This window comes from Rhineura floridana, chromosome 1, assembly GCF_030035675.1.
Source record: "Rhineura floridana isolate rRhiFlo1 chromosome 1, rRhiFlo1.hap2, whole genome shotgun sequence".
NCBI classification, from domain to species: Eukaryota; Metazoa; Chordata; class Lepidosauria; order Squamata; family Rhineuridae; genus Rhineura; species Rhineura floridana.
In genome coordinates, this window is record NC_084480.1 from 154,942,847 (window position 1) to 154,954,956 (window position 12,110).

Below are 12,110 nucleotides of genomic sequence, written 5' to 3' on the forward strand. Positions count from 1 at the left end.
TCACCCCCCCCCCCAATGGTGTGGCCTATGAACAAGAAGTATACCACCTGTGTGAAAATGGCATAGAAAGAAATTTACCATTGGGAAATACAGAGCAATATCAGAAGAAAAAAGTGCATTCTTAGACTAGCTTTGGGTAACCAACATTCTGTGGGCAAAACTAGGATATTCAAAGTCACTAGCTGCAACATACTGTTAAGATGGTTTTTTATTTGGAGATTGACAGTTTAGAGCAGTATTATATAAGCTTCATATTTGGACTCCAGGGATTTTTCCTTTTCTGGATTAAAAAATATTTAATTCTTTGTGACTTTTCATTCTCTTCAATAGGAAGAGATGAGCTAGAAGTCTGTCCTTCCTCTGACTGATCATGAGGTAGCAGTAGGCACGTATCGTGCTTGGCTTCTTCAATGGAAGGAGTTTCCTAGTTATGGGATCTAATGCTATTGGATCTATTAATTGCCCCTCAGAAAAGATAAGACCGTCTACCGGGACTTGAGCTATTGGCAAAAGAACATCCTCCCCTCTCTGTGCTGGAGGCTAGAGCTTCTACTGACACATGTGGGGTTAGCAGTGGAATTCTGAAATTAATAGAACAAGGTTAAGACACTCCTTTTCCAGACGGCGTTTAAACTAAATGCAGAATAGGAATTTTAACAAATTGCAATAGTAGCATAAATTTTTTGTATGTTTTTTAACTTGTTGATTGTATGTATTGGGTGTATTGTATAGTTTTTATTCTACTGCTGCTGTTCGCCGCTCTGAGTTTCTGGTTAAAATAGAGCGGGCTAGAAATATTTTAAAATAAAATAAATAAATAAATAACAAGCAAGAATATTGTCAAAATGACAAAAAATTACCCGCTACATTTACATGAAAGAAAAACAAGCTAGATGTTTAAATGTTCATTTTAATTTTTGCAATAACGATTTGATAAAAAACTACAAAAGATTTGTATAGTACAAGTACATAATAGTTGTTGCATAGTATATGAAAAATTTGAATGATCTCTAAATGCTGAGATGCATATTAGAAACAGAAGTTTCCTCATTCCTCCTCTATGTGAAGCAAGAGATGAGATGCTGGGCCTCTAGTAGAAATATAGTATTATTTGTCCCTTTCCATTCTTCATGTCTCCTGGACATTCAGACACAAGAAGTTCCGTCTATTCCTCATCCAACTTAGGAACTCTAATTCATTCAAGTAAAATCTCCTCAACTGTCTTGATCCTTGAAAGAACAAAACATATTAAACAACAAGGTTGCAACATTCTGTATAAAGAAGATGGGGGGGGGGAGAACCAACTAATCATGTAGTTTTTGCTTAATTCTATAATTTTTCCACTTGATCTACTTTCTTAAAGTTATTTACATTATCCAAAAATGTAAATATTTTCAAACTGAGAGTTGGTTGGGACAACAGTTAAAAATGTATGAGCCAGAAAAAAGATACTTAACACCTTATACAGCAAACCTTTTTTTATTCTAAGTTTAAGAAGCCAAGAACATTTTAGTGGAGAACTTTCATTGGTTTTACAATCTGCAAAAAAAAGAACATTATGCCACAATTTCCAGACTCTGGTACTGACAGTATAAATTGCTAGAGGTCTATAGAGATAAATAACAAGCCCCTCCCACCCCATAAAAATCCACAAAAACACCCAGGTATATATCAAATAGATGGACCTGTGTTGTTTTGCTTATACAAAATTTGTAGATCAACAGTTTACCTGCCCTTTCCCTCTAATTTCTAATCTGTTTCAAATAGTTCAACAAAATTGCTTGTTAACTGTGCATAGGCTGGCCAGGTTAAAAAAGAAGAAGACAAGAGCTCCTGCATATTTAACAGCCATGTAGAAGATGGAATTTAAGCAGGTGTAGCTTGTCATGCAATCTATACCTTGTAAAATTCCCTCTTTAGAACTATTAAAGGTGCAGGAACTGTGGTCACCCTGTGTGCACAACTGTGCACTTCGTACCGAGTTCAGATCGAGATGGCTACGCTGCCCAGAATCACATTTAAACATAGACATTAATAATCAACCGAGGCCCATCTCCAACTGTCCCCTCTACCTGATGTATAGTGGGTGGCACCAAGAGAGGGGGTCTGTTCAGTGGTGACCCCTGGCTATAGAATGCCCTCCCTAGGGGCCCCATCTGACACCTACAGCCATCTTTTTGCACTAGGGAAATACCTTCTTTTTCATGGAAGCCTTATAATATTTTAATGTTTTTAACATTAGCTTTTAAAATATCAAATCTGCTGTTTCTAAAGTTTGATATCAATGTTGTTTTAGTCTCTCTCCTTACAGCATTTGCAGCTCTATTTTTATTCTCTGAGCTGGTGTTATGGCATTTTATTGTAATGCTTGCATTTTTGTTTTACTCCGTTTGATTTCTCCTCACTTGTAGATTGCCTAAAGAACCAAGTTGATAGACTAATAAAATATAAACAAATCAATCCTCCCTTAGATTAAATGACCAAACATCAGCTTTTAGGCTCATTCTCTCTTTTCAGAGGTAGCGTTGGAGATTATCCTCCCTCTCTTGCATACATTTAGGATAATTTGTCACTGCATCTAGGAATTCCTGGGTCCCTGGTTTTATGTATAGCAGGGACCAGAAGGTCATCAAAAGGGTAGGAATGCATTTCCAGTGAGGTGGGATTCCACCAGACTAGTGGAGATAAAAGCAAGACAATTAGAGACTACTATAGGCAAAATGAACAAAGACCTGCAATGCTGGCTGATTAGAATGGAGGTTAAAGAGTAATCCAGACCCGGTTTTACAATAGGATATGTGGGACAGATGCCATGTGCTTTGGAAGCCACAATACTAATTGAAAGAATAATACATCTCCCTAGAGCAGAATAGAACTTCTACATAAGTATTGCTATCTACCAATAAGAACTTGATTTATGGGAGACACATCAACTGTACAATTTTAGCAGCAATGCACTGAAGAAATGGAGATCCTTGCTGTCTGGAGAGTAGATGCGAACTATTAATTTGTTTGCCTCTCCAAGCGCAAATTTATAAAACAAAGAACATTCCTGTTTGAGCCAATGTCTTAAATTCAACGTCTCTGCTAGCCATTGATGAAAAAGGTTGTGACTCAGGAAGATTTAGTGGAGTCATAGGAGCTATAGGGCAATTCAACCCATTCCTCCTTCAGACAGCCTACCTCTGACATAGGCAGGGTTCCTTAACAATAACATATCAGGGAGAACATGTTCTAAGCAGACCAGAAACCAACATTGTGAGAATCAACCAGGGAGTGAGTCATGCAAGTAGATGTTGTTGTTATATGCCTCCAAGTCGACTACAATTTATGGCGACCCTATGAATCAGCGACCTCCAAGAGCATCTGTCACGAGCCACCCTGTTCAGATCTTGTAAGTTCAGGTCTGTGGCTTCCTTTATGGAATCAATCCACCTCTTGTTTGGTCTTCCTCTTTTTCTACTTCCTTCTTCAAATGTTGTTTCAGGGACAGCCAGAATGTAACAGATTAAAGATGGTGGGATTTGAAATGCTCAGTAATATGCTTCATAAAGTCTACATTTTACCTGATTATTTCTTAATTGGAATTGCAGATAGATCTAGGCAGTAGGGATTAGATTGCATCCCATTACATGAACTCGCTTTAGGATCCAAAGGCTCTGCACAAGTAACTCAATAGTATCTAACTGCATAGGATTAGGTTAACAAGTCATTATATGCTTGATATAATGCATGATATTTATTATTTATTTATTTATTATTTGATTTATATCCTGCCCTTCCTCCCAAGCAGGAGCCCTGAATAAGCACTAGATGGCAGTCGAGCAAAGCAAATTGTTCATTATTTGTTAGGAAGGAGGAACTAACAGGAGGCAAATGTGAAAAGGAAATACGATCCGAATGTCAGCGTTTTGGTTTGGAAACAGCCAAGAAACATAGGTACAAAACAGGAACAGTGAAAACAGAAGTGATTAAATATGATCACTTTTGGCAGTGATCCATCTACAGGAGAGGGAGCCTAGAGTGCGGTGTGCTCACTCACTTTGGAGACTGTAACCAGCAGGAAAACAACAGCAGCTTCCTAACGCTCAGCCGCCATTGTGCGGCTCTTTGAAGACTAGTCATGCCAGGGAGCTGTTCAAACTGAAGTTGCATCAGCAGATAAATAGCATTTAACTGATGTTAGTGCTGGTTTCAGGGCTGGCACCCCTCTGCCATTTATTTACTACATTGATATCCCACCTTTTCTCCAAAGACTTCAGGGTGTCTTTTTTGGTCTTCCCCTTCCCTTTTAGCCTAACATCTCTCACAGGGTGGTTGTTCATCTGAGGAACTGTGTCTGGCCGAGCTTCGTGGCTGAGTGGAGATTTGAACCCTGGCCTCACAGGTCCTAGTTCAACAATCTGTCCACTACTATTTATTTATTTGATTTGTATCCTGTTCTTCCTCCCAAGTAGGAGCCCATCACTACTCTGCTATGTTGCCCAGGAAGACCTTTTACATAAAAATACATACGGTTTCTTCCCTCAGCACTGGAGACTTGTATATTCAGCTCTGATAACACTGGAAGCACACATCTACATACCTGCCTTCTGAACCTCTGGGGGCTTCCTATCCAGTTTCAAAGTCAACAGGATAGACCGACAGACAGCTGGGCTTCTACATAAGCTTCTCAAATACCAAGTGAACACTTCTTCATGCTCTTCCATTCTCTATCAAAAGCAGAAGATGATTGGCAGTGTACTGAGTGAGTGAAATACATCAAAGCTAGCTAGGGAGAAATCACAAGTCAGATACAGGGTTAGCAGTTCAGCCACAAGAGAATAAGCCACTCACCCCAACCCCAGTACTTGCTTCCTTGTGCTGAATGTCAATGCTGCCCGTGCACTGAACATGGTTCTGCACAACGTCCCACTCCTTCAGGCTCAGACCCAGCATTTTCCGCACCTGTTGGTTTGTGCATACCACCACACATTCACCGGTTCCATCTTCTACTAGGATTCTGAAGGGAAAAGTAGGGTTTGAAGGAGTAATGAGATCACAAAACGATTCCGACTCAGAATGGTGGTTTGTCTACTCAACTGGCTTACTCTACCCTGTAGAACAGGTGAGTTGGGGGGGGGACTCCAGCCCGTGGACCCTAATTAGGCTCACCAGCCCTTCCCATCTTCTCCCCTTGTTCCCCATCCCCAACTTGCTGCCACTGCTGTGGGTAGTGCAAGAAAGGAGCTTGCATTTTAAAATGCCCTTTGAAACTCGGTGAGGCAGAATAGCCATTGTGTTCAAATCCTGATACTGACTAAACAGATGAAACGGAAGTTTACCTTCACAGCCACATTGAAGGATTTTTCTAGATAAATTTATGGAAGGTAAATTCCCTTCAAGTCTAATCTGCAGTACTCACTTGGCACTAGCTTTACACACTCCTGCATGAGGCGAGCAAGGTGGGTTACACTGGCTCCATCTTCCCTGGATGAAAGAGAGAGCAAAGTCACGTCAGTTCTGCCAGACGGTAAATATGTGTATGGGCTTCAAACTACAGGTGTGGGGCTCCAATGATTGAATGCATACACATACTTTCTCTTCACATAGAAAACAATCAAACAGCCTTCAAATATGGCTGAACTGGGCACCTCTGTGAAAATGTTGTTGCAAAGGGAACAGATCCAGCGCAGGGAGAGAGAAAGGACGCACATCAAGTGACAGACAACCTGTGCTCGGCATAGACTAGAAGGCTGAAGGAGTATATTGGACAAATACACTGTTGGAGTACACTTGGCAGCCAAATGCCTAGAAAAGGGAAAAATGAAATGCATTAACCAAATGCAGTACAGCAATGGGTGAGTGAGGGGTGCAGAATTGTCAAGAGAGACAACAGTTTGATACTCACTGGGAAGATCTGTGGGTTGCGGCAGTCAGAACACACACGCAGCTAGATGCATTGTAAGTACAATAGACATTTCCGAATCTGTAATAAAGAGGGTTTTTTATTTAAGATGTGCAACCTATATACTCTGCACAAGACATAATATGGAGAAACCGATTGGTTCCCCAGCGGAAAGGGTGTGAGACAGGGGTGTATTTTATCACCCTATTTATTTAATCTATACGCAGAACATATCATACGGAAAGCAGGATTGGACCAAGATGAAGGAGGTGTGAAAATTGGAGGGAGAAATATCAATAATTTAAGATATGCAGACAATACCATACTACTAGCAGAAACCAGTAATGATTTGAAAAGAATGCTGATGAAAGTTAAAGAGGAAAGCACAAAAGCAGGACTACAGCTGAACATCAAAAAGACTAAAGTAATGACAACAGAAGGTTTACACAACTTTACAGTTGACAATGAGGATGTTGAACTTGTCAAGGATTATCAATATCTTGGCACAATCATTAACCAAAATGGAGACAAGAAATCAGAAGAAGGCTAGGACTGGGGAGGGCAGCTGTGAGAGAACTAGAAAAGGTCCTCAAATGCAAAGATGTATCACTGAACACTAAAGTCAGGATCATTCAGACCATGGTATTCCCGATCTCTATGTATGGATGTGAAAGTTGGACAGTGAAAAAAGCTGGTAAGAGAAAAATCAACTCATTTGAAATGTGGTGTTGGAGAAGAGCTTTGCGGATGCCATGGACTGCAAGAAAGACAAATAATTGGGTGTCAGAACAAATTAAACCAGAACTGTCACTAGAAGCTAAAATGATGAAACTGAGGTTATCATACTTTGGACACATCCTGAGAAGACATGATTCATTAGAAAAGATAATAATGCTTGGAAAAACAGAAGGGAGTAGAAAAAGAGGAAGGCCGAACAAGAGATGGATTGATTCCATAAAGGAAGCCACAGACCTGAACTTAAAAGATTTGAATAGGGTGTTCATGACAGATGCTCTTGGAGGTCACTGATTCATAGGGTCGCCATAAGTCGTCATCGACTTGGAGGTGCATAACAACAGCATTTTTCTAAATTAATCAAGACAAATAAATACTACAAGGCAGAAACTGGACTCGCAAAGCGCTCTATTAATGGACCTCAGAGTGGCTGCTAATCTCTTTATTATAGCCCAGACATTCATTATACGGCCCTCAAACTGCAGCAAACAAAACAGCTGCATCCTGGCTTGACTCAGCCTCGTTTGCAACTGTGCCAGCCTTAAAATGTGCATTTCTTGACGAATCTTTGTATACAGCATGGGAATTACTAGGAGCTTTAAAATTCCTTAGATTAATATTTATCTTGGCTTTTCCAATAATAGCCTTTGAATCATTTTCTGAAACTAATATATTTTCATTAAAACAAAGTGCATGCTTGCTTTATGATACCTGCTTTATTAACTGTTACACAAAATAATTTAAAAGATAAATGTTAGTCTAAGAAGTTTCTTAGAATTATTACCCACCCACCTCCAGATAGAAAGAATGATCCAGCTAGCTAACGAAAGGAGTTAGTAGACAGGACTCTGCAAAATATGGCTAGTAGCCAAATATTAGTTTCTACTAGCCAGTTTTAAAGACCAGTTGTACATAATGGTGCAATAACATTATATGCATTTATCACAGATATTGCCTGATGAAACTGATGAAGCTATGTAACTCGGGTTTTATAGGGGTCAATGAACATTTTTTAAAACTTGTAAGCTGTGATTCATTCCATCAGTCTTGACAGTTTTCCCTTTTCTTTTCAATGCTGTTTTCCCCCTTCCCACACAAATATATATTTTACATAAACCCAGATTTTACAAAAAAAACCCTATGTAAATGGTCTTTATCATAAATCCCAAAGCATGGGAGGAAAGCGTGCACTTTAAATCTTCTAAGAAGTTGTATTACAAAAATAAATCAAACATGACCAAATGGTTTTATAACACTTGTAAAGACTAAACATGTTTATGATGTGACTATAATCCTATATAAGGGGTTGCCAATCTTTTTTAGACCAGTGACATATTGAAGTTTGAGAGCATGCTTGGGGGCCAGTCACAACATGGCTAGGGAATATTAGAAAAAGAACTGAAAATAAAACTGCTGATACCATAAGGCTGTTATACAAATCTACGGTGAGGCCACATTTGGAATATTGCATATGGTTCTGGTCGCCCCACCTCAAAAAGGATAATGTGGAGTTGAAAAAGGTTCAGAAAAGGGCAACCAAAATTATCAAAAGGGCTGGAGCAACTCCCATATGGGGAAAGGTTGCAGAATTGGGGCCTTCCTAGTTAAGAAAAAAGGCGAGGAAGAGGTGGCATGATAGAAGTGTATAAAATTATGCATGGTATGGAGAAAGCAGATAGGGAAAACTTTTTCTCCCTCTCTCATAACACTAGAACTCATGGACATTCAATGAAGCTGAAAGTTGGAAGATTCAGGACAGACAGAAGAAAGGACTTCTTCACGCAGCGCATAGTTAAACTGTGGAATTCGTTCCCACAAGAGGCAGTGATGGACACCCACTTGGATGGCTTTAAGAGAGGATTAGACAAATTCATGGAGCAAAATACTTTCAATGGCTGCTAAGGGCAACCATACTCTGTTTCCATTGTCAGAGGCAATATGCTTCCAAATGCCACAAAAGGGGAGAGGGCTCATGTGCTCAGAGCCTGCTTGTGGGCTTCCCAGAAGAGGCATCTGGTTGGCCATTATGAGAACAGGATGCTGGACTAGATGGGTCCCTGGCCTCATCCAGCAGGCTCTTCTTATGGCTACTGGGGGGTGGGGTGGGTGCCATAACTCAAAATTAGAGAGAGTACAGTCATGGTAAAAGCTTTTCCCAGAATTATATTTCCCTATTAGAAAGGGCATGACCTGTTGAACATCTGCCTGCCATACATTGTTAAAGTCACAAGAACCCTTTCTCCGCCCCAGATACCAACCTTAAACCAAAGCCTAGGCTGCCACCCTGTACCCATGTCCCTGAGAGTAAGCCCCATTAAAACAAAGAGACTTACTTCTGAGTAGATGTGTATACCATTATACTGCAAGTTATACACAGTAAATTCTCCATGAGTCCCTGGTCTTTAGCTCCTAAGATGCCTAAGCCTCTTTGCAAAGTTTTCACATTTGCCTTTGGGGGGGGGGCAGGGTTCTTTAACATCCACCCACATTTACTGTGAAGCAGTATTAGCACTGTCTGGAAGCAGCAATCCAATGGATGAGAGAGAGAACAGACTGAAAATGAACCCAGATAAGATGGAAGTGATACTTATATAGTATTTAGTAGAATGGTTGTGGCCTATTAAGTCTGCCTGTAATGGATGGGGCTTCTGTCCTGTAAAGCAGGAACCTGTGGCTCTCCAGATGTTGTTGTGCTCCAACTCTCATCAGCCCCAGACAGGATGGCCAATGGTCAGGAATAATGGGAGGTGCAGTCCAACAACATCTGGAGGACCACAGGTTCCCCGTCCCCAAGGTAAGGAACCTGAGAATACTTTGGGACCAAGAACCAGGCTGGAATGATTGCTTAGAAATGTCTATTCTCATCTAAGGCTAATATGGAGGCTCTTTCCCCCACCTGCAGAGAGTCAACATTGCAATGTGTATTCAGGGTTTTGCCAGTTCCAGACCCGATTCCTACAGTGGGGCTGCCTTGGAAAGGGGACTCGAAAATGTCAAGTGGTACAGCATGCTGACACACATGTCCTAACAAATACTGAGAAGTGTGAACATTTTAAACTGTTCTCCATCGGTTATACCAATTATTTGCCTTATACAGCCTGGGACCCTCACACTGTAAGGATGCCCATTCCGCATACACCGACTGACATCTGGTCAACAAGTTTTATTGATCACTCAGTCCTTTCAGCAGGTTAGGATGGCAACAGCTAGCAGCTATGCTTTTCAGTTAGTTTTTCAAAAGTAAGAATCTTCTTCCTGAAGGAGATATAAGACCTTAACGAGCTTTTAGGACAGGAGTTCCCAAACTGTGGCCTGTGAGCTTCATTCAGGTGGTCCATGGCACGTAAGTGGATTTGTGGTTGAAGAAGGAAGGCAGCACATTCACCGAATTAAATACTCACATTGATTTAATTGTATTTTTATTGCTTCTTTTATAGTGTTTTATTGTTTTGCAATTTGAATTCCATGGAACTAAAGTTGTAATACAATAAAATACAATACAGAGGCAATAAAAGAAGCAATAAAATACAATTTAAAATCATACAGTATTTGACACCGTGCATGACAACTGCTACAACAGGCAGAAAAATCATTAAACGGTCTGCCAGAGAACTGGTACACAAACATTTAAAAATGCTAACTCTAGTAATGGGACACCACAAGGTTGCAGGGGTGGGCAGCACCCACACACCAACTAGGATATAGTATGCATTTAAACCCATTTCAATGCCTTGTGGATCTAGACATACCTGGAGACTTTGCGCTGTACGTTTTGAAAAAGAATTCGGGCTCCAGGAAGCAAACCCCAAAGATATGGCAGGAAAGGAGGCTCAACGTACACATCCAGCACCACTGAGGAACCAGCTATAGGTGATACACTCAGCTTCACAGTGTAATCCCAGGGTAAGAGGTTACCTAAGTGTGTAGAAGATAGGTAACACTTTGATCTCACACTATGTTAGAAAAGCTAGTTTCACAAGCAGAGTGTCAGAGCAGCTCTCCTCTTGCAGAATCATTCCCTGCTACCGATACACACCCATCAGGGCAAACTGTCTGATTTATTTACTCAGCCATGGCCCAGGTAAACACTCCAGGTTCTCACCCGTCAAAAAATCTGCAAGTGGCTTCTTTCCGAAAAGAGATTCGCGCAAAGTCCTCTCGACTATTTCTCCAGAGAAAGAGACCAGGGACCCTGTGAAACTAATGAGAGGGAAGAGATGTAAGAATTTTACCAGATTCTCAAATACCTGGAGAGGGTATGACCAAATTCTCAACCCAGTGTGTTTCTACTTGAACATTAATTACCTCATGAGCATATGTATCTCCACACATTACACACACACACAGACCATTATTTACTTGGCAATATTTGTATGTTGTCTTTCCAAAGCTCCATGTGGCTCATTTTAAATAATTAAAATCCATTGTATCCATGCTTGAGGACATGCATGTTTAAACCTATGGGGCAATTTAAAAAGCAACAAATAGAAAGGGACTTGCATCTTCTGAAAGGCTTGGCTGAGGTCAGTAATTTTCTTTTTAGAAACAGCAGCAGGAGAATCAGCATCTTTCAATAGGAGAGATGCTCCAACAGGGAAGTGTTGCTTACCTGTAACTATGGCTCTTGAGTGGGCATCACACTGAGTGAGAGTCGATATATTCCTATCCTGCCCTTTCTCCCAAAGGAGCCCAGGATGGCAAACACCAAAGCGATAAAATACCATTAAATATATATATATATATATATGCACACACACACACACACAAAACATTTTTAAAACAATTAAAAACATGAAGAACATGTAAAAACATATAAAGCAGTCACATACCCTCACAGCTATTTATTTATTTATTAGGATATGTATAAGCCACACTTTTCATAGAAGTATATCAAGGCAGCAGCATTACCAAATACAAAAACATGATATAATTAAAAAACAATAAAAACACAATAATAAAAGCATCCATAAGTCCTGCATTGGCTGGAAAAGAAAATTCATTTTAAAAGGCCTGTCTAAAAAGTTCGGTTTTCAAGAGACGCCTGAAAGAAAGAAGGGACGGTTCCTGCCGAACCTCTAAGTCAGCCTTTCCCAACCAGTGTGCCTCCAGATGTTGTTGGACCACAACTCCCATCAGCCTCAGCCAGCATTGCCAATGGTCAGGAAAGATGGGAATTGTGGTCCAACAACATCTGGAGGCACACTGGTTGGGAAAGGCTGCTCTAAGCAGTAGGGACTTCCACACTAAAGGCTCAGTCCCTAGCGTAGGCCAACCAAGCCTCAAGGGTGTGGGGAACCACCAGAAGTGCCCCATTAGAAGATCTCAGTGATAGAGATGGAACACAGGGAGTCAGGCAGTCCTCAAGGTACTTTGGGCCCAAATTTCAAGGTTGCCAGGAATAGTATCTTTCAGCCATCAAATACCTGGGCAAACAGGAATGTTTAAGTTCCTCCTGAAACTCAATATAATGAGAGAAACACCAGAGAGT

The 12,110-nt window shown here is 40.6% G+C and overlaps 1 protein-coding gene across 5 annotated transcripts in view; it reads right to left on the reverse strand.

The window, feature by feature from the left end:
• Positions 1 to 894: 894 nt before the first annotated feature.
• CTC1 (CST telomere replication complex component 1) overlaps positions 895 to 12,110 on the reverse strand; it is a 48,425-nt gene continuing 37,209 nt past the window's right edge. For all 5 annotated transcript variants that reach the window (XM_061638305.1, XM_061638287.1, XM_061638315.1 and 2 more), the window contains 8 exons: positions 10,725 to 10,822; positions 10,372 to 10,537; positions 5,891 to 5,968; positions 5,634 to 5,790; positions 5,405 to 5,469; positions 4,837 to 5,002; positions 4,586 to 4,712; positions 895 to 1,229 (listed from right to left, as the gene is read on the reverse strand). In XM_061638305.1, the coding sequence (XP_061494289.1) occupies positions 1,129 to 1,229; positions 4,586 to 4,712; positions 4,837 to 5,002; positions 5,405 to 5,469; positions 5,634 to 5,790; positions 5,891 to 5,968; positions 10,372 to 10,537; positions 10,725 to 10,822 (958 nt within the window). In that variant the 3' untranslated portion in view covers positions 895 to 1,128. The remainder of the gene's footprint in view (positions 1,230 to 4,585; positions 4,713 to 4,836; positions 5,003 to 5,404; positions 5,470 to 5,633; positions 5,791 to 5,890; positions 5,969 to 10,371; positions 10,538 to 10,724; positions 10,823 to 12,110) is intronic.